Raw genomic sequence first — 23,972 nt, forward strand, 5'->3', positions numbered from 1 at the left:
TACAAAGGGCCAACAGACACGTGAAAAAAAGTGTTCAACATCACTTGGAATTGGGGAAATACAAATCAAAACCACAATGAGATACTACCTCACACCAGTCAGAATGGCTAAAATTAACAAGTCAGGAAACAATGAATGTCAGGGAGGATGAGGAGAAAGGGGAATGTGGAATTATTCTTAAAAAATATATTATAAGCCCTAAGGGATGATTGTGGAGGCAGCTGCAATGTCAGCGGTGTTCCTGTTATTGGGCTATTGAACTCAATGGCCTGGCAGGATCAGGATCCCACAATCCCCAGAGCCAGGGCATAGATTAAGAGCTGTGAAGGAATATAATCCTCAGTACTCCCTTCCTGCATTTGGCGATTGCTATCCCAAACATCCTGCTCCTCCTTTATCCCATGATGGACTCCCTAAGTGCCTACACATAGGAGAGAGTTCTGGCCTACTTTACGGGTTCAAGATATTTACTATCCATTTGTATTTCTTTCCCATTCTTAGAGGTATATGTCCTTGCTTTTCGGATTAAATAAATAAATAAATAAATAAATAAATAAATAAATAAATGCTCTGTGCAGGATTCAGCTGCTGGTGTTCTCCCTTCCAGAGGCGGCCCTGCACAGCCACTGAGATTGGTGTCTGAGAACTTTATTTCAGTGCATGATGACAGGAGAATCCTCTTACGCTGTTGGTGGGAATGTAATTTGGTACAGCCACTCTGGAGACAGTTTGGAGGTTTCTCAAGAAGTTAAATATAGGGCTCCTGGGTGGCTCAGTGGGTTAAGCTGCTGCCTTCAGCTCAGGTCATGATCTCAGGGTCCTGGGATCGAGTCCTGCATCAGGCACTCTGCTCAGCAGGGAGCCTGCTTTCACTTCTCTCTCTGCCTGCCTTTCTGCCTACTTGTGATCTCTGCCAAATAAATATAAAATCTTAAAAAAAAAAGAAGTTAAATATAGAGCTACCCTATGACCCAATGCACTACTAGGTGTTTACCCAAATGATACAAATATGATCTGAAAGGATACCAGCAATCCAGTGTTAGCACCAACATTATCCACAATAGCAAATCTATGGAAAGATCACATGTGTCCATCAAAAGATAAATGAACAAAGAAGATGTGAGGCAGAGGGGACAATATGGCGGGGAAGTAGGAGGAAGCGCCTTTTCAACCTGTACCCCCAAGTGAGCTGATTACCTACCAAAGAACTCCGATCACCCATGAAATCAGCCTGAGATTAGAATTTTACACGTCTGGATCTCTACAGGGGCAGAAGATGCCAGTGGGCAGGTAAAGTGGAGTGGGAATGGCAGACTGATATCGGAAGATAAACAAAAGGGGGAGGGAGCCACCAGAGGCAACCTATTGGAAAGTAATACCTCAATAGGAGTGAGAGTGTCCTGCATCTGGGGACCAGCATTAACTTGGAGACTGGTTGAAAGCACTCCAAAAGAGCAAAGGATTGCGGGGGGGGGGGATTGTGGGAATCAGGGCGGCTAGGGACAGGGGCTTAAGTCCCCCGTCCCAGGACAGCCTCCCCTGGCACTGAGGTAGAGAGAGTGCGGTGGAGAAACAGCTCTTGGTCCCTAAGCCGCCAGCGCCAATGCTTGGGGTCCATATCCTGTGAGGGGATGGGAGTCACTCCAGACCAGAACGTGGGAGCCCTGCTATAGAGCCTGAGATACTCCCCTGAGAGAGGTACAAAGGTCCAGCCAGCGCCCTTTGATATGTGCTATTTTTCAGAGCCTAAGACACCTGCACTAAACTCTCCCCCCAGAGACATGTGCAGAAGGCCCAGACTGGTGCTTTCGGACCTGCACCCCGTTCTCAGAGCCTGAGACCCACGCGTGACCCACAGCCTCCCCTGAAATTGGTGCATGGAAGCCAGGTGCTCTTAGACCCAGAAAGACCAGGGACGCCCAGCCTGGGCCAGAAGAAAAAAATGTGTTCGATTATTGCTTGGAACCTCTCTGGCAGTCTGGAGCTGCCCAGACAGCCTCCACTGCCTTGGCTTTGGGTACAAGCAAAAGATCCTGCATCCCCAGGGACCATGACTTGAACCTGCTCTGCCAGCGGCCAAGGGGGAACTTATTTAGGCTCTGCACCCAGACTGAGGCTTCTCTCTGAAAAGGAGATGAGGGTGCGGCTTGTTTTCCTCTAAAACTACAAAAACCATAAAAAATGGTCAAAGTGAGAGAAAATAAAAAAAGTGAACAAACATAAAACCGCCAGAGAACAAAAGCCTGAAAAAAACCAGTATCCTCAGAGCCCACCCCCTTGAGGGGGGGCGGGAGGACTTAAGTCAGGGAACATCATTGACTGAAAACCCACGTGGCAGGCCCCTCCCCCAGAAAACTAACCAAGAAAGAAAAAAAAAAAAGAGGAAAAATTAAAAAAAAAAAGGACTACAAGAGAACAAACATTACTTCATAGAAAAACTTTTATTTTTCACTCGTTCCCACTATTCTGGTTCTTTTTTTTAATACATAGGTAATTTTTTAACCTATTTACCATCACAGCGAGCTGTACAGTACATCAAATTCCATAAAAATCTTCTAACCTGAACTTTATGATACATACACCTATGTTTTTCTTCTGCATTTCTAGTTTTTGAATTTCTTCTTTTAAATTTTAGTTTAGTTTAGTCTAGTTTATTCCTTTTTATTTTATTTTCTAATACTCATATAGAGTTAAACTTCAAAGTAATCCCCTTTCCCCAATCAATACTATCCCTATAGGTAAACCAATTTTTAATCCCCCTTTATCTTAGGAAAGTTGAGTCCTTTAACAAAGATATCAAGATACATCCAGGAAGAATCAAAACAACCTTCCTCACCCACACTGAGAATTTATAACCACTCTCCCATCTTTTTCTTCCACCAGTGTTTCTGTGTTTTTGTGTTTGTCCTGATAGCATATAATCTTACACTTGGGGTTCTTTTTGACGAGGTTCTTCCTTTATTTGCATATATATATATATATATATATATATATTTCTCTTGTCATATACTTGTATCAGTCTTTTTGTTTGTCTGTTTTTGTTTGACTGCTTCATAAATATTACCTTGTGGCCCATTTGGGCTGAACCTTCTTTTTCATCTTTCCTTTCTTTCCTGTCTCTCTCTATTTTTTTCTTTTCTTTTTTTTTTCTTTTTCTTTTTTTTTTTTCCTATTGTCTCTCGTTCGGGTGGGGAATCCTGATTGCTCAGAAGTGTTCCAGGGTGCACTTTGACTGCACCATGGTTGATACATCCAGCTACATCTGTTCAGTCATCTCCCACCAAAATGACTAGGAGGAGGAATGCCCAACAGAAGAAAAATACAGAGGATGGACCTTCTGCAACAGAGCTAACGGCTATCAACATAGACAATATGTAGGAAAGAGAATTCAGGCTAACAATTATCCAGGGAAGAGCTAGGTTGAAGAAAGCCATGGATGACCAAACGAATAGATTAGGGCTGAACTGAAAGTGACCAGACAGGATGTTCACAATATTAGGGCTGAGCTGAAAGCTACCAAGGATGAGCTTCACAATTCTCTCAATAAGTTCCAATCTAATCTAAATTCTCTCAAAGCTAGGGTAACTGAGACAGAAGATAGAATTAATGATCTGGAGGACAAACATAGAGAGAAAGGATCAAGAGGAAGCCTGGAACAAACAGCTTAGAAACCATGAGAACAGAATCAGGGAAATAAATGATGCCATGAAACGTTTCAACATCAGAATTACTGGAATCCCTGAAGGGGAGGAGAAAGAAAGAAGTCTAGGAGATAGAGTGGAACAAGTCCTTCATGAAAATTTTCCCAATCTCGTGAATGGAACCAGCGTTCATGTACTAGAGGCTGAACGATCTCCACCCAAGATTATACATTCCACAAAAAATCACAAAATCTGATAGTCAAATTGAGAAATTATAATTGTAAGTATAATCTCTTGAAAGCTGCTAGGACAAAGAGGCTCCTTACTTAGAGAGGAAAGTCCATCAGAATAACGTCAGACCTGTCCACAGAGACCTGGCAAGCCAGAAAGGGCTGGCAAGATATATTCAGGGAACTGAGTGAGAAGAACATGCAGCAAGAATACTTTATCCAGCAAGTGACGTTCAAAATAGATGGAAGATAAAGAGTTTCCAAGACTAACAAGGCTTCAAAGACTATGCAACCACCAAGCCTACACTGCAGGAAATATTAAGGGGGGTTCTATAAAAGAGAAAAAATCCTAAGAATGGAATTGAACAGAAATATAGAGACAATCTACAGAAAGAAAGACTTCAAAGATATCACGATGTCAATAAAAACATATCTATCAATAATCACTCTCAATGTGAATGGACTAAATGCACCCATAAAATGGCACAGGGTTGTAGATGGGATAAAACGACAGGACCCATCCATATGTTGTCTACAAGAGATCCATTTTGAACCTAAAGATACACCCAGACTGAATATGAAGGGATGGATAAATACTTTCATGCAAATTGGCTTCAAAAGAAGGCTGTGGTGGTGATTGTCATATCAGATAAATTAGATTTTAAACTAAAAGCTGTAGTTAGAGAAACAGAAGGACAATACATCATTCTTAAAGGAAATATCCACCAAGATGATGAAACAATTGTAAATATCTATGCCCCCAATATGGGAGCAGCAAATTACATAAGAAAACTGTTAATCAAGTTAAAGAATCATATTGGGCGCCTGGGTGGCTCAGTGGGTTAAGTCGCTGCCTTCAGCTCAGGTCATGATCTCAGGGTCCTGGGATCGAGTCCCGCATTGGGCTCTGTGCTCAGCGGGGAGCCTGCTTCCTCCTCTCTCTCTGCCTGCCTCTCTGCCTACTTGTGATCTCTCTCTGTCAAATAAATAAAATCTTTAAAAAAAAGATAAATAAACATATTGATATAAATACATTAATAGTAGGAGATCTTAACATTCCTCTCTCAGAAATAGAATGATCATCAAAGCAGAAACTCAATAAAGAAACAAGAGCATTGAATGATGCATTGGAACTGATGGGCCTAATAGATATATACAGAAAATTCCACCCTAAAACAACAGAATACTCATTCTTTTCAAGTGCAAGTAAACCTTCTCCAGAATAGACCACATACTGGGTCACAAATCAGGACCCAACTGATACCAAAAGACTGAGATTATTCCCTGCACATTTTCAGATCACAGTGGTTTGAAACTGGAGCTCAATCACAAGGAATAGTTCCAAAGGAAATCAAACACCTGGCAGCTAAAGTCCACCTTGCATAAGAATGCTTGTATCAACCAGGAGACCAAAGAAGAACTGAAACAATTCATGGAAACCAATGAGAATGAACACACTTTGGTCCAAAACCTATGGGATACAGCAAAGACTGTCATAAGGGGGAAATACATAGCCATCCAAGCTTCTCTCAAAAAAATTGAAAAATCCATAACACAGCAGCTGTCTCTACACCTTAAAGAACTGGAGAATCAACAACAAATCAAACCAACTCCACACATAAGAAGGGAAATCATCAAGATTAGAACTGAGATGGATGAGGTAGAAACCAGAGATACAGTAGAACGTATCAATGAAACTAGAAGCTGATTTTTTGAAAGAATCAATAAGATCGATAAACAATTGGCCACACTAATCCAAAAGAAAGAAAGCCCAAATTCATAAAATTATGAATGAAAAGGGAGAGATCACAACTAACATCAAAGAAGTCCAAATAATCTTCAGAAGTTATTATCAACAGTTATATGCCAATAAGCTAAGCAACCTAGATGAAATGGGTGCATTCCTGGAAAACTATAAACTCCCAAAATTGAACCAGGAAGAGATTGACAACTTGAATAGACTGATATCTAGTAACGAGATTGAAGCAGTGATCAAAAAACTCGCAAAAGTCTCCTTTATGGTAGGGTCTTTGCCTGGTTTGGGGATCAGGGTAATGCTGGCTTCATAGAAAGAGTCAGGAAGTTTTCCTTCTGCTTACATTTTTTTGAAACAGCTTCAGGAGAATAGGTGTAATTTCTTCTTTGAAAGTTTGGTAGAATTCTCCAGGGAATCCATCAGATCCTGGGCTCTTGTATTTTGGGAGGTTTTTGATCACTGCTTCATTCTCGTTACTAGATATTGGTTTATTCAGGTTGTCAATTTCTTCCTGATTCAATTTTGTGAGTTTATGGTTTTCCAGGAATGCATCCATTTCATCTAGGTTGCTTAGCTTATTGGCATATAACTGTTGATAATAACTTCTGATGATTGTTTGTACTTCCTTGGTGTTCGTTGTGATCTCTCCTTTTTCATTAATAATTTTATGAATTTGGGCTTTCTCTCTTTTGGATTAGTGTTGCCAATGGTTTATCGATCTTATTGATTCTTTCAAAAAAACAGCTTTTAGTTTCATTGATACATTCTACTGTATCTCTGGTTTCTACCTCATCCATCTCAGCTTTAATCTTGATGATTTCCCTTCTTATGTGTGGAGTTGGTTTGATTTGTTGTTGATTCTCCAGTTCTTTAAGGTATAGAGAGAGCTGCTGTGTTATGGATTTTTCAATTTTTTTGAGGGAGGCTTGGATGGCTATGTATTTCTGACTTAGGACTGCCTTTGCTGTATTCCATAGGATTTGGATTGAAGTGTGTTCATTATCATTGGTTTCCATGAATTGTTTCACTTCTTCCTTGACCTCCTGGTTAATCCAAGCATTCTTAAGCAAAGTGGTCTTTAGCTTCCAGGTGTTTGATTTCCTTTGGGACTTTTCCTGGTGATTGAGCTCCAGTTTCAAACCATTGTGTTCTGAGAATATGCAGGGAATAATCTCAGTCTTTTGGTATCAGTTGAGTCCTGATTTGTGACCCAGAATGTGGTCTATTCTGGAGAATTTCAGACCAATATCACTGATGAATATGGATGCTAATATTCTGAACAAGATCCTAGCAAATAGGATCCAACAGCACATTAAAAAGATTATCCACCATGACCAGGTAGGATCCATCACAGGGCTACAAGGATGGTTCAACAATCGCAAATCAATCAATGTGATAGAACAAATTAATAAGAGAAGAGAGAAGAACCACATGGTCCTCTCAATTGATGCAGAAAAAGCATTTGACAAAATCCAGCATCCGTTCCTAATTAAAATGCTTCAAAGTATAGGGATAGAGGGAACATTTCTGAACTTCATCAAATCTCTCTATGAAAGACCTACAACAAATATCATCCTCAATGGGAAAAAGCTTGCGTCCTTCCCATTGAGATCAGGCACACAACAGGGTTCCCACTCTCACCACTCTTGCTCAACATAGTATTAGAAGTCCTAGCAACAGCAATCAGACAACAAAGAGAAATAAAAGGTATCCAAATTGGCAATGAGGAAGTCAAATTCTCTCTCTTTGCAGATAACATGATTCTTAATATGGAAGACTCCACCCTCAAACTACTAGAACTCATACAGCAATTCAGCAACATGGCAGGATACAAAGTCAATGTGAAGAAATCAGTGGCTTTCTTATACACTAACAATGAAAATACAGAAAGGGAAATTAGAGAATCGATTCCATTTACTAGAGCACCAAGAACCATAAGATACCTGGGAATAAACCTAACCAAAGAGGTAAAGGATCTGTACTCAAGGAACTACAGAACACTCATGAAAGAAATTGAAGAAGACACAAATAGATGGAAGACCATTCCATGCTCTTGGATCAGAAGAAAAAACATTGGTAAAATATCTAAACTGCCTAGAGCAATCTATACTTTTAATTCTATTCCGATCAAAATTCCACCGGTATTCTTCAAAGAGCTGGAGCAAATAATCTAAAAATTTGTATGGAATCAGAAGAGACCCCGAATCGCTAAGCAAATGTTGAAAAACAAAAATAAAACTGGGGGCATCACGTTATCTGATTTCAAGCTTTACTACAAAGCTGTGATCACCAAGACAGCATGGTACTGGCATAAAAACAGACACATAGACCAGTAGAACAGAGGAGAGAGCCCAGATATGGACCCTCAACTCTAAGGTCAATTAATCCTCGACAAAACAGGAAAAAATATACAGTAGAAAAAAGAGAGTCTCTTCAATAAATGGTGCTGGGAAAACGGGGAAGCTATATGCAGAAGAATGAAACTCGACCATTCTCTTACACCATACACAAAGATAAACTCAAAATGGATAAAAGACCTCAATGTGAGACAGGAATCCATCGGAATTCTAGAGGAGAACATAGGCAGTAATCTCTTCGATATCAGCCACAGCAACTTCTTTCAAGATATGTCTTTAAAGGCAAAGGAAACAAAAGTGAAGATGAACTTTTGAGACTTCATCAAAATAAAAAGTTTCTGCACAACCAAGGAAACAGTCAAGAAAACAAAGAGGCAACCCATGGAATGGCAGAAGATATTTGCAAATGACAGTACAGACAAAAGGTTGATATCCAGGATCTATCAAGAACTCCTCAAACTCAACACTCAAAAAACAGATAATCATATCAAAAAATGGGCAGAAGATATGGAAAGACACTTCTCCAAAGAAGACATACAAATGGCTGTCAGACACATGAAAAAATGTTCATATCACTAGCCATCAGGGATATTCAAATTAAAACTACATTGAGATATCACCTTACACCAGTTAGAATGGCGTAATTAGCAAGACAGTAAACAATATGTGCTGGAGAGGATGTGGAGAAAGGGGAGCTCTCTTACACGGTTGGTGGGAATGCAAGTTGGTGCAGCCCCTTTGGAGAACAGTGTGGAGATTCCTCAAGAAATTAAAAATAGAACTTCCCTATGACCCTGCCATTGCACTCCTGGGTATTTTCCCCAAAGATACAGATATAGTGAAAATAAGGGCCACCTGTACCCCATTGTTTATAGCAGCAATGGCCATGGTCGCGAAACTGTGGAAAGAACCAAGATGCCTTTCAACGGCTGAATGGATAAGGAAGATGTGGTCTATATACACTATGGAGTATTATGCCTCCATTAGAAAGGACAAATACCCAACTTTTGTAGCAACATAAACGGGACTGGAAGAGATTATGCTGAGTGAATTATCATATAATGAGAGAGTCAATTATCATATAGTTTCACTTATTTGTGGAGTATAACAAAAAGCATGGAGGACATGGGGAGTTAGAGAGAAGGGTGTTGGGGTAAATTGGATGGAAGGTGAATCATGAGACACTATGAACTCTGAAAAACAATCTGAGGGGTTTGAAGTGGTTGGGGGGGTGGGAGGTCGGGGTACCAGGTGGTGGGTATGGACATACAAATGGCTATCAGACACATGAAAAAATGTTCATCATCACTAGCCATCAGGGAGATGCACGGATTGCATGGAGCAGTGGATGTGGTGAAAAAATAATGATACTGTTATGCTGAAAAAAAAAAAAAGCAACTTGCAAACAACAAGAGCCCAAGACCTGACGGATTTCCTGGAAAATTCTACCAAACTTTCAAAGAAGAGATAACATCTATTCTCCAAAGCTGTTTCAAAAAATTGAAGCAGAAGGAAAACTTCCAGACTTATTCTATCAAGCCAGCATTACCGTTACCCCCAAAACAGGCAAATACCCTACCAAAAAGGAGAATTTCAAACCAATATCACTGATGAATATGGATGCTAAGATTCTCAACAGGAGCCTAGCAAACAGGATCCAACTGCACAATTAAAAGATTATCCATCATTACCAGGTGGGATTCATCCCTGGGCTACAAGAGTGGTTCAACATTTGCAAATCAATCAATGTGATAGAACAAATTAATATGAGAAGAGAGAAGAACCACATGGTCCTCTCAATGAATGCAGAAAAACGCATTTGACAAAATCTAGCATCTGTTCCTGATTAAAACACTTCAAATTATAGGGATAGAGGGAACACTCCTGAACTTCATCAAATCTATCTATGGAAGACCCACAGCAAATATCATTCTCAATGGGAAAAAGCGTGCAGCCTTCCTGTTGAGATCAGGCACACAAGGATGTCCAACCTCACCACTCTTGTTCAACATAGTATTAGAAGTCGTAGCAACAGCAATCAGACAACAAAGAGAAATAAAAGGTATCCAAATTGGCAATGAAGAAGTCAAACTCTCTCTCTTCACAGATGACATGATTCTTTATATGGAAAACCCAAAAGACTCCACCCCCAAACTACGAGAACTCATACAGCAATTCAGCAACGTGGATATACAAAGTCAATGTACAGAAATCGGAGGCTTTCTTATACACTATCAATGAAAATACAGAAAGGGAAATTAGAGAATTGATTCCATTTTCCATAGCACCAAGAACCATAAGATACCTGGGAATAAACCTAACCAAAAAGGTAAAGGATCTGTACTCAGGGAACTACAGAACACTGATGAAAGAAATTGAAGAAGACACAAAAAGATGGAAGACCATTCCATGCTCTTGGATCGGAAGAATAAACATTGTTAAAATGTCTATATTGCCTAGGGCAATCTATACTTTGAATGCCATTCTGATCAGAATTCCTCCGGCATTCTTCAAAGAGCTGGAGCAAATAATCTAAAAATTTGTATGGAATCAGAATCAGAAGAGACCCTGAATCGCTAAGGAAATGTTGAAAAACAAAAATAAAACTGGGGGCATCACGTTACCTGATTTCAAACTTTATTACAAAGCTGTGATCACCAAGACAGCATAGTACTGGCATAAAAACAGAGACATAGACGAGTGCAACAGAGGAGAGAGCCCAGATATGGACACTGAACTCTATGTGCAAATAATCTTCGACAAAGCAGGAAAAAATATACAGTGGAAAAAAGACAGTCTCTTCAATAAATGGTTCCTGGAAAACTGGGCAGCTACATGTAGAAGAATGAAACTCGACCATTCTCTTATACCTTACACAAAGATAAACTAAAAATGGATAAAAGACCTAAGTGGGAGACAGGAATCCATCAGAATCCTAGAGGAGAACATAGGCAGTAGTCCCTTTGATATCAGCCACAGCAACTTCTTTCAAGATATGTCTCCAAAGGCAAAGGAAACAAAAGCAAAAATAAAGTTTTGGGACTTCATCAAAATCAAAGCTTCTGCACAGCAAAGGAAACAGTCAAGAAAACAAAGAGGCAACCCACAGAATGAGAGAAGATATTTGCAAATGACTATACAGACAAAAGGTTGATATCCAGGATCTATAATGAACTCCTCAAACTCAGCACACACAAAACAGACAATCATATCAAAAAATGGGCAGAAGATATGAACAGACACTTCTCCAATGAAGACATACAAATGCCTGCCAGACACATGAAAATTGCTCATCATCAGTATCCTTCAGGGAGACTCAAATTAAAACTACTTTGAGATATCACCGTATACCAGTTAGAATGGCCAAAATTAGCAAGACAGGAAACAACATGTGTTGGAGGGGATGTGGAGTAAAGGGAACCCTCCACTGTTGATGGGAATGCAAGTTGGTGCAGCCTCTTTGGAGAACAGTGTGGAGATTTCTCAAGAAATTAAAAATAGAGCTTCCCTATGACCCTGCCATTGCACTCCTTGGTTTACTCCAAAGATGCAGATGTCATGAAAAGAAGGACCATTTGTTCCCCAATGTTTATAGCAGCAATGGCCACAGTCGCCAAACTGTGGAAGGAACCAAGATGCCCTTCAATGGATGAATGGATAAGGAAGATGTGGTCCATATACACTATGGAGTATTATGCCTCCATCAGAAAGGACTAATACCCACCTTTTGTAGCAACATGGACAGGACTGGAAGAGATTATGCTGAGTGAAATAAGTCAAGCAGAGAGAGTCAATTATCATATGGTTTCACTTATTTGTGGAGCATAACAAAAAGCATGGAGGACATGGGGAGTTAGAGAGAAGGGGGTTGGGGTAGATTGGAAAGGGAGGTGAGTCATGAGAGACTATGGACTCTGAAAAACAATCTGAGGGGTTTAATGTGGCAGGGTGGTGGGAGGTCAGAGTAACAGGTGGTGGGTTTTATAGAGGGAACGGATTGCATGGAGCAGTGGATGTGGTGAAAAAATAATGATACTGTTATGCTGAAAATAAATAAATTAAAAAAAAGAAACTTTTTAGAAAAGAATATTTTTTTTAGAAAAGAAAGAAATTTTTAGATAAGAAATAACTAATAAAAATAAAATCATAAATAGTGAACCTACAAACTACCACCCACCCTCTCAGGGACCCCAAATGTTGGGGCCCAGTTGTGGCCTTTTTCTCTGAAACTGCACTCCTTCTCCACCTTCCAGGTTTTTCTGCCTCTATTCTCCAGTATCTGTGAGTAATAAACCGTGTTTTGTTAGAATTCTCTGATGGGTGTTGTTGAGGCATGTCTTACAATCACAGTAAGAACCCAAGGGCTGGGGCTGCCACAGCAGAGGCTCTGGTCAGGGATGAGTCTATGGGAATTCCACAAGCACATAGGTTCAGGCAAGTTCCCAGGCTTTCCTGCCTGAGCATCCCTGTCAGTAGCCTAAGAATTAAAGGGAACAGTATTAGAGTACATGTTATAACGAAAAGGAGTTACAGTAGTGATATAAAAAGTTTGACAAACCCTAGGTGAGAATGGAAATTTATTATTATTATTATTATTATTATTATTATTATTCTCTACAATGAAGTTCTGTAAAGGGCTTGGTGGCCAACTGTAGATTCTTTCATATGAAGAATGCAACTCATGATGATTCTTTGGGGAAATCTATGGAAAATTTACTTGGCATGATATATGTCATTTGAAGTGAAATTACTTTAAGAAATCCAACACATCCCATATAAAATAAAGAAATTTTCAGTCATTTGTGGCCCAAAGAGGGGGAAAATATTGGGAAGAGCAGAAAATGGACAAAGGGAAAATTGTGAAACAGACAAAGCAGAAGTTTAATAAAGTGAGTTACTTAAGTATGTGGAAATAATGAATTAAATTCAAACAAATGAAAATTCTCGAAAGTAAATAGAAGGAACAGATTCTACTTCCATAGTCAAGTGGAAGAATAGCAGTTCCTGCTTCCAAGGCTGTGAGCCCTGCAATCATATACACTTTTTACATCACTGGAACCCCAATGATTCTTTTAAGAGCCATCTTTATGTCTTTGTTCCTCAGGCTGTAGATGAAGGGGTTTAGCATAGGTGTGACCACAGTGTACATCACTGAGGCTACTGTACTTGAGTGGGAGCTTTGGAGAGAAACAGAGCTAAGGTACACTCCTAGGATTGTACAATAAAATAAGCAGACAACTGAGAGGTGAGATGCACAGGTCGAAAAAGCTTTGTACTTGCCCTGAACTGATGAGATTCCATGTATTGAAGATACTATCTTGGAGTAAGAGTAAAGGATCCCAGCTAGGGAAGCACCACCTAACAAGCCAGCTGCAAAATGCATCACCATGTTATTAAGAAACTTGTCAGAACAAGCAAGTTGGACCACTTGATTGATTTCACAGAAAAAGTGGGAGATTTCCACCAATCTACAGAAGGACAGCCACAACACCATTAAACTTTGTAATAAGGAATTCAGGGCACTCATCATCCAGGACATCAGAACCAGAAGTACACAGTAGGTGGGTTTCATGATGACCATGTAGTGCAGGGGGTGACAGATGGCCACAAAACGGTCATAGGTCATCACAGCCAGGAGAAAATTGTCCAACCCAGCTAAGAACAGGAAAAAGTATATCTGAGTGATGCAACCTTCGTAGGTTATGACTTTGCTATGAGTCTGGATGTTCTGAAGCATCTTGGGGATGGTGGTGGAGGTGAAACAGATGTCTACAAAGGACAGGTTGGCAAGGAAGAAGTACATGGGGGTGTGGAGGTGGGAGTCTGAGCTGACAGCCAGGATGATGATAAGGTTTCCAAACACAGTGACCAGGTACATGGACAGGAAAAGGCTAAATATGAGGAGCTGTAATTCTGGTTCCTCTGATAATCCAAGAAGAAGAAATTCTGACATTTGTGTATCATTACCTGGTTCCATGTAGTGGAGGTGGATACTAGGAAATAAAAAAAATAACATGGCTAATTTTCTCTAAAATGAACATTACAAATATCATTGAAATTCTACAATCTTTTTTTTACATTTACAAAGTCAATATCTATAAGTTTTATATAGAACATGTCCCCTCTCAAGAGAATTCTGGCTCTGAATATGAGTGTGCATCCCACACTTGACATTTTCCACAAATATTCATGTATTATATACTTTCAATGAGAAATTCTGTCACACATTTGAGGTAAACTTGGGTAATGTCTAGCCTCCAGGCAAAGAATATAGGTGTCAAGAAACAAGTGTCTGCATGTTTCAGTGATGGAGAAGACATGCAAATAAAAGATCAGATAGAATGTCAGAAAGCGACAGGTGCTATGAAGAGAAACAAAGTGGGATAAAAAGAAAGAGTGGATGGTGTTAATTTTTAGCTGTTGCTTGGATAGGCCAACACACATTTACACAGAGACCTCAAGGAGGAGTCAGCAGGAGACATAGTGTTATTTAGGAAAATATGTGGCTATGAGAAAGAACAACCATTGCAAAGACTGAGAAAACACTTGAGGTTTTTTTTTTTTTTTTAAGTTAATTTTTAGATCCTGTGTGATTGACACACATTATTAAATTAGTTTTGGATGTACAACACAGTGACTCAACAGTTTAAACATAATGCCATGCTCACCACATGTGTAGTTGCCATTTGTCACCACACAACACTGTGACAATATCAGTGACTATATTACCTAGGCTGTGCCTTTTATTCCCGTGACTTATTTGCTCCTTAACTAGAAGCCTGTATCTCCCACTCCCCTTTACCTTTCTGTTTTTTGTTTGTTCAATTATTGTTTTAAAAATCACCACCAGGCTGTGGAGCCTGGGTGGCTCAGTGGATTAATGCCTCTGCCTTCAGCTCAGGTCGTGATCCTAGGGTCCTGGAATTGAGTCCCACATCGGGCTCTCTGCTCAATGGGGAGCCTGCTTACCCACCTCTCTCTCTCTCTGACTGCCTCTCTGCCTGCTTGGGATCTCTGTCAAATAAATAAATGAAATAAAATATAAAGAATAAAAAAAATCACCACCAGGCTACTCTCATGTCTAGCTACAATAATTAGGGCAAAAATTGATAAAAACAAGCTGTCCACATTAGATTGTCATTCCCCTAAAAAATGTCAAACTGCATGCAAATTCCATGAGTTAAGTCTCCTATGAGCATGTAATCAGTGGTCTCCATTTCAATAGGATCATATTGTGTCTAGTATTTAAAGAAACACAAAAGGGGCACCTATGTGGCTCAGTTGGTTAAATGTCTGCCTTCGGATCAGGTCATGATCCCAGGGTCCTGGGATCAAGCCCCACATCAATATCCCTGCTCAGAAGGAAGCCTACTTCTCCTCCCCCCAGCTCCTCCCCTTGTGATATTTCTCTTTCTCCATCTCCCTCTAGCTCTCTCTCTCTCAAATAAAAAAAAAAAATAAAGAAAAAAAAGTAAACACTAAAAAAGCTTAAAAATTTGGAGGAAGGAAAGTGGATATTTACCCCAAAGATACAGATGTAGTGAAAAGAAGGGCCATCTGTACCCCAATGTTTATAGCAGCAATGGTCACAACCACCAAATTGTAGAAAGAGCCAAGATGCTCTTCAACAGATGAATGGATAAAGAAGATATGGTCCATATATAAAGTGGAATATTATGCCTCCATCAGAATGGATGAATACCCAACTTTTGTATAAACATGGACAGGACTGGAGGTTATGCTGAGTCAAATAAGTCAAGCAGAAAAAGTCAATCATCATATGGTTTCACTTACTTGTGGGGCATAAGAAATAATATGAAGGACATTAGGTGACGGAAAGAAATGAATTGTGGGAAATTGGAAGGGGAGACGAAACATGAGAGACTGGACTCTGAGAAACAAGCAGGGTTTTAGAGGAGAGGGGGGTGAAGGGATATGTGAGCCTGGTGGTGGGTAATAAGAAGGGCACATCTTGCACATCATGCACATCATGTGGTGCATGAACAATGAGTCTTGGACACTGAAAAAATTAAATTTAATTAAATTTAAAAAAAAATTAAAGTGGGGGATGCCTGGGTGGCTCAGTTGGTTAAGCAGCTGCCTTCGGCTCAGGTCATGATCCCAGCATCCTGGAATGGAGTCCCACATTGGGCTTCTTACTCGGTGGGGAGCCTGCTTCTCCCTATGCCTCTGCCTGCCATTCTGTCAGCCTGTGCTCGCTCTCTCTCCCTCCCTCTCTCTAATAAATAAATAAATAAAATCTTAAAAAAAAAGTAAAGTGGGGAGAAATTTCTAATAACCTCAGTGGCCTCTAGAGATGGTGAGGAGGAGAAAATATCCTTGGTTCTGGCAACATTCCAACCCTAGTTACAGCTCCTAGATGCCCAGAATAATGAAGCAGCAAAAGGAAATTTATCCAAAAGAAAATGTAGAGAGGATTTTACATTAACAAGACATATGACCCATTGAACATCCCACCAGAATAACAAGTAAAGGGAACACTCTCACAATTCACACAAGGAAATATACACAGTACAACAAAGTGGGGTATGCTAAAAGAGTATTTGCTAAAAAAAAAAAACAAAAAAAAAACAAAAAAAAAACTTTTCTAAATGATATAAAATGCAAAATCTTTATTATCATAAACTCAGATTTTGAATTTAAGATCTATGTATATTTTCTATTTGAACTTGGAGGGCCAATAAAACTGTTCTAAATGTTAAATCACACCCACCAAATAGTAGGACTAGAGGTGTCCTCATCTTGAGGAGGCTGACAGATTTAGGAAATATATGTAAAAAGCTTAGCATAGTTCCCTCCTGTTGATTATGAGTGCTTATCACTGGTGATTAGATTTGGCTGAGATTTTCCTTCTCTCCAATGTCCCCATCAATTCCCCACCTATGGGTCTCCAGTTCCACAACCTTCTTTCAGTTCCTTGTTGGTTCTCCACCTAACAGAGTTTGGCATCCTCTAGCCAATATTCATATTTACCCAGAGAGATGTTTCTATACTGTACTTAAGTTACTGTCCAACTCCCCACATTTACCCTTTTTTGGTGACTCCCCATTGGAGACTGAACCCCAAATTCCATAGCTCCAACTCTTGGCTTGCCTTCCCTAACCAACCCTCCAGCTCCCCACTTTCACTGCCTTGTCCAGGTCGATGTCACAAACGCTGAACTTGAGTTTCAGATTCACCTGAAGACCCAGTCTCCAGACTCAGAGCCTCCAGGCACCTGCTACCATCTGCTTGGAGTCACCCACTGGTCTCTTAAGAATTATTTACCTCCTCTCTATCTTCATAATCCCATCACCTCTTTTAGAATACAAAGAGTCATCTCCTTCATTGTTGTTTATTTTCATTTTTTTAACATTTCCACAAAAAAGGACACTTTCCTTTTTTTAATTTTTATTTATTTTTAAAATTTATTTTCAGTGTTCCAGAATTCATTGTTTATGCACCACACCCAGTGCTCCAAATTTCTCTTGCAGTAACTTAGATGTGGGGATTATCATGGGGATTATCATTGTGTAACTTTTATTTAATTCTATGTATGTTTCCCTGCTAGACTGTGAGTGCCCTGGGACCTACATGTTATACAGACTCCTGCCCTTTACCCCCAGACATGGTTTGGTTGGGAACAGCAGGAATAAATACATATTTCAAGAAAGAATGATAGAATCTATGCTCACAGAAGCTGCCCGTGATAAAAGAGAGAATGGAATCAGGGAGCTACTCGCACAGGAATGCAGGATGTGGGAGAGAAATATGGTTTGTATGAATAGGTGAATGGATAAAAGTGTGAAAAAAATATATATAATATATATTCCAGTGTGTGTGTATATATATATACATATATATATATATGATTTGTATGAATAGATGAATGGATAAAAGTGTGAAATATATATATATATATATATTCCAGTGTGTGTGTGTATATATATAAATATATATATATATTTCACACTTTTATCCATTCACCTATTCATACAAATCATATATATATACATATATATATGTATACACACACACACACACTGGAATACTACTGGAATACTACTGCGCCATCAAGGAAAATGAACTCTTACCATGTACAATGATGTGGATAGAACTAGAAGGTATTTTGCTAGGAGAAATAAATCAGAGAAAGACAATTATATGATTTCACTCATAGGTAGAATTTAAGAAACAAAACAGAGGATCACAGGGGGAAGGAGGGAAAAATGAAGTAAGAGAAAATTATAAAGAGAGACAAATCATAAAAGATGCTGAAATCTAAGAAGTAAACTGAGGGTTGCTGGGGGGAGGTCAGTTGGGTGTTGGGGTTACTGAGTGGTGGGCATTAAGGAAGACAAGGATGTAATGATCACTGGGTGCTGTGTGTACATCATGAATCACTGAACTCTACCTTTGAAACTAAAAATAGACTAGATGTCAACTGAATTTAAATTACAAAAATTAAAAATAGAATATAATAAATAAAGCACAATAGAAAATATTAGAGTGCATTGTACATAGGGCGCATAGTAAAGCATTTTCATGCTAAGTTCAAAAGACACTCCTTTTTAAATATATTAAATAAGTTGACTATAAGTGAAATTGTTCACCACTCTAATAAACACAAACACAATTTTCTCTTGGCCCCAGGATAGGCTGACAAGTGACCTCAAGTAAAAGCTCGCCATTTCCATTCTTTCTGACCCTTTCCTGAAATAACTCCTGAGCTCTGAGACTCACCTGAAAGGGGTCTCTGGGAGGAAGGTTTCCATGTGGAAGTCCAAATTCCCCCCTGGATGGTTGATGATAGAGACTGAAGCACTGTTCCCAGACAGGAGAGCAGGAAGGATGAAGCATGGGTCCCTCAGCAGGGATGAGGGACGAAATGCAAAAGCTTTGTCTCCTCGAAATACAAAAGCTTTCTCTCCTTCACCTCAAGGTTGAACATTCCCAGGGGCTGCAGCTGAGGAGATATTTACAGCTCCTATATTTGCTGTATCTGATCTCTATACCTGCTCATTAGACACATTTACCATTATTATTACTTGAGCACATTTTCCCATGGGAACTTATCTGGATAGAATGGAATTATTTCCTATAGAGTCTCTGTTCCCAAGAGACAGGTCAGAATTCAGGTGTATCCAGTGTTTATTACTCCTCCCTGAACTTGCCTGACTTCCAAAGCTCTAACATTGAAACTTTCCACAGAACCTAAGTGAAAGTTATTTCCAAACCTGAGACTAAGAAAACTGTCTTCACCATTTCTGGGTATGTAAAACATTGAGTTTTGGTGGAAGAACTCCTCCTCATAGCTCTAGAAAATTGGTCTTCCTTCTCCAACAGGCAAAATTGTGTTTTTTTGCTATAAGAGCATGAGCACAACAACCCTTGGATTCATATTTTTTTTTTTAACAAATCTATTAAGAGTGTTGGGTTTTTCTTACAGGTTAAAAGATGACACTTAGTCCTTCACTTATAAAACCTTTGGTATTATAATAGATCAATTTAGACCTTTTTTATTAATTTATTTATTTTCAGCATAACAGTATTCATTATTTTTTCACCACACCCAGTGTTCTGTGCAATCTGTGCCCTCTATAGTACCCACCACCTGGTACACCAACCTCTTACCCCCCTGCCACTTCAAACCACTCAGATTGTTTTTCAGAGTCCATAGTCTCTCATGATTCACCTCCCCTTCCAATTTACCCCAACTCCCTTCTCCTAACACCCCTTGTCCTCCATGCTATTTGTTATGCTCCACAAATAAGTGAAACCATATGATAATTGACTCTCTCTGCTTGACTTATTTCAATTTAGACCTTTTGATGTACTAGGTTCAGTTCATAATCTTATAGGCATTGTCTCATTTATTTTTTTCAAAATCTATTCTATGGGGACTATAAAATGAGCCCCATTCCACATTTATAGAAATGTGACTTAGAAAGGTTGTGTGAACAACCCAGAATTCTGAACTGGATCATTATGAAGCAATGTGCTTTGATTGAAATGCAACAAGATATGCTAATGGTTCTCAACCAGGGATGATTTTGCCTCAAAATCACTTAAAAATATCTGGAGAAATTTTTGGCTGTCATAACTTGGGAAGTGTTGCTACTAATTCGTTATGTCTAAGGTGGCCCTGAGATTCTTCATTTGTAACTAAATTCCAATCATTGATGTTGCCTGTCTTGTTCTGTACATGTCTATACATTAAAGCTGTGGTCCTGTGTCAGCCTGAGATCAGAACTATACACATCTGGACCTCTACAGGGGCAGAAGATGCCAGTGGGCAGGTAAAGCAGAGTGGGAAAGGCAGACTGATATCAGAAGATAAACAAAAGGGGGAGGGAGCCACCAGAGGTGACTGGTTGAACATTAATACCCTTAATATGAGTAAGAGTGTCCTGCGTCTGGGGACCAGAATTAACTTGGAGACTGGTTGAAAGCACCCCAAAAGAGCAAAGGATTGCAGGGTGAAATTGTGGGAATCAGGGCGTCTAGGGACAGGGACTTCAGTCCCCAGTCCCAGGACAACCTCCCCTGGCGCTGAGCTAGAGAGAGTGCAGTGGAGAAACAAGGCCTTGGTCCCTGAGCCACCAGCGCACCCAAAATTGCGTGGGGTCTGGCTCCTGTGAGGGGATGGGAGCCACGCCAGATGGCAGAATGCATGAGCCCTGCTACAGAGCCTGAGATGTGCATGCCCCTCATCCTCCCCTGATAAAGGTACAAAGGCCCAGCCAGCCCTCTTTGCCCCACGGCATTTTTTCAGACCCTAAGATGCATGCACCAAACTCTCCCTTGAGAGAGGTGCACGAAGGCCTAGCGTGGTGCTTTTGGACCTGTGCACCATTCTCAGAGCCTGAGATGTGCGTGTGACCCACAGCCTCCCCAGAAAGAGGTGTGCGCAAGCCAGGTGCTCTGACACCAAGAAAGACCAGGCACTCCCAGCCCAGGCCAGTGGGAAAATCTCAGTGTGGGATCACTGCTTGGAACATCTCTGGTCGTCTGGAGCTGCCCAGACAGCTGCTGCTGCCGTGGTTTTGGGTACAGCAGAAGATCCTGTGTTCCCAGGGACCGCGACCCTATGACCCTGCCATTGCACTACTGGGTATTTACCCCAAAGATACAGATGTCGTGAAAAGAAGGGCCATCTGTACCCCAATGTTTTTAGCAGCAATGGCCACGGTCGCCAAACTGTGGAAAGAACCAAGATGCCCTTCAATAGACGAAAGGATAAGGAAGATGTGGTCCATATACACTATGGAGCATTATGCCTCCATCAGAAAGGACGAATACCCAACTTTTGTAGCAACATGGATGGGACTGGAAGAGATTATGCTGAGTGAAATAAGTCAAGTAGAGAGAGTTAATTATCATATGGTTTCACTTATTTGTGGAGCATAACAAAAAGCATGGAGGACATGGGGAGTTAGAAAGAAGGGGGTTGGGTTAAATTGGAAGGGGAGGTGAATCATGAGAGACTATGGACTCTGAAAAAAAAATCTGAGGGGTTTGAAGTGAGGGTGGTGGAAAGTCGGGGTACCAGGTGGTGGGTATTATAGATGGCACAGATTGTATGCAGCACTGGGTGTGGTGAAAAAATAATGATGCTGTATGCTGAAAATAAATAAATTTTAAAAAGTATTTCTATAATAAAAAAATAATAAATTTTAAAAGTATGAAAAAAATGAAACAAGCAATTATATATATATATATATATATATTGTGTGTGTATATATATATATATATAGTATGTAGTACATGTAGTACGGTATTCTATTGCTTTTTAGACATAACATTTGCTTGTGTGTATGTCAATATACATGTATAGTATACATTATATACATGTAAACAATGAGGGTTGTATATAAAATGTTACTGGAAGTTATTTCTGGGAAAGAATATTAATGATGATGTTTCATTTTTAACTTTCCTATTTTCTGTAATCTGTAAAAAAAAAAAAAAAAAACTTCTAGTAATAAAGTAGAGGGTGCTGAGAAGCGAAAGTCCCTACAATTCAATGATGGTGATAGGACATTAGCAGATATAAAGATTAAATAATCCCAAGATGGGGGCAGATACTATGAAGAAACAGCTTAAAACAGAGAGTGTTTGGGGTGTTAGATTGTGTGTTCAGTCAAGATTGGATGAGAACGTATCATTTGAACAAAGGACAGAAGAAATAGAGGGTGAAAGACAGGAAGTGTTTCTGGCAGAAGGAACAGCTGGTGCAAAGTCCATGGGGATGACTTTCTGTCAGAAAATCAAGGCTCAGAAGGAAGGCAGTGTGTTGAGGGAAATGGACAGGAAGGAGCATGATGAAAGGTGGTGGCAGTGAGTTTCTTAGAGTCATGTCGCTTCATAGCTGCTTAAAGTTCATGACACAGGGAGTTCTTTGACCGCACTATGTACCTCTTGCACTGTATGTATCTCATTGTGATAGCATCCAGTCAATTGAACATTCCTCCTTAGTATCATCTGTTGGTTGAATTTGGGCTGTGCATTATAAGTGTCATCTTGAAATAATGGGACCTAAGGAAGGCACATATTGCATGGATCACTGGGTGTGGTGCATAAACAATGAATCTTGGAACACTGAAAAAAAAAAAAAAAAAGAAAGAAAGAGTCCAGTGTATCCCTGCTCTGAGGACTGCTCTCTCCCATAAATATGCATGCTCACATGAGCACACACACACAGACACACACACAGATACACAAACAGACATATACACACACACAGTCACATACACAAAACACAGCATGCCATGTCCTCTTGTGGTGTGTTATTCTATGTCCTTCTCACCTATCCCCAGCCTACCCCAATGCACTATCTAGGACATGATATTACCTGATAATACACATCATATTACCTTTCCCATTAGAAAAGTAGAAATAGTACCCAGAAATATCTATTTGTAGCTTCCCAAAGATAAATCATCTTAAGGTTTCATTTTGGAATGGCCACCTTCTAACCTGTGTGTGAGGAAACATAAACAATTGTGTTCAATAAGTGAAGAGACAGAGAGAGAGAAAGAGAGAGAGAGAGAGAGAGAGAAGGAGAATGAAAGAGGGAGAAATGAGATAGACATAAAGAGTAAAATGTTCCAATAAGCTCAGCTGTCCTGAGAGACTGTTAGGAAGAAAGCTTCCTTGATGTTGCTGGCATGAAATCCTGGTTTTATCTCATTTATACCCAGCAAAATTAATAAAAAAGAAAAAATAAATTGTCCAAAAGACAAAAGTAGTGACATCTTTATGATGTAAAACACCTTACAGATTGAACATCACAAGAGAAAAAGTAAGGAGAATAAACAAACACTTCACAAAATTTGGTGTTTTTATTATCAGATAGCAGACAGCAGAAGACTTGTTTTCCTGTGCCTGTTCCATGTTTATTAGACCAGTTGGTCTTTGCTTGGTCCAATAGAAGATAAGGAGAGCCCCTTTATCACTTTTCTTAAATGACACCATTTGTTGTTGTTGTTGATGTTGTTGTTGTTGTTTGTCATTATTAGCCTTTGGGTTTTAGTCTTTTTCTTGACAATTCCAATGAGCACAACTACTCATTGTTCTGTCCCTTGTCCACCATGCGAAGGCCTCCTCAGACTCTGTGAAATCCTACACATGCCTTGACAATCTATCCTCTTTTTGTGAATACTCTTCATGTGACTTATTGGAAGACATTATCTTGGACTCACATTCATCTCACTGTGCTTTTTCTGTTCTGATGTAAAGATCAAAGGAACAGGGACTTCACCTGTACTAATCATCTTTTTTTTATGGGTGTGAATGTATATGCAACTATATAGAAACAAATTTTAAAAAAAGAGGCATTATGAAATACAAAGAATTTTGTATTTCACAGAGGAGATAAAATTTGGTGAGTGCTGTGAAGTGTGTAAACCTGGTGATTCACAGAACTGTACCCCTGGGGATAAAAATATATGTTTATAAAAAATAAAAAATTAAACAAAACAAAACA

The 23,972-nt window shown here is 39.6% G+C and overlaps 1 protein-coding gene across 1 annotated transcript; it reads right to left on the reverse strand.

The window, feature by feature from the left end:
• Positions 1-13,028: 13,028 nt before the first annotated feature.
• LOC131823662 (olfactory receptor 7A5-like) lies at positions 13,029-13,961 on the reverse strand. The gene has a single exon (XM_059160270.1). The coding sequence runs from the start codon at positions 13,959-13,961 to the stop codon at positions 13,029-13,031; it is 933 nt and encodes a 310-aa protein (XP_059016253.1).
• Between the last annotated feature and the right edge of the window lie 10,011 nt (positions 13,962-23,972).

The sequence above is a fragment of the Mustela lutreola genome, chromosome 2 (genome assembly GCF_030435805.1).
Source record: "Mustela lutreola isolate mMusLut2 chromosome 2, mMusLut2.pri, whole genome shotgun sequence".
Taxonomy (NCBI): Eukaryota; Metazoa; Chordata; class Mammalia; order Carnivora; family Mustelidae; genus Mustela; species Mustela lutreola.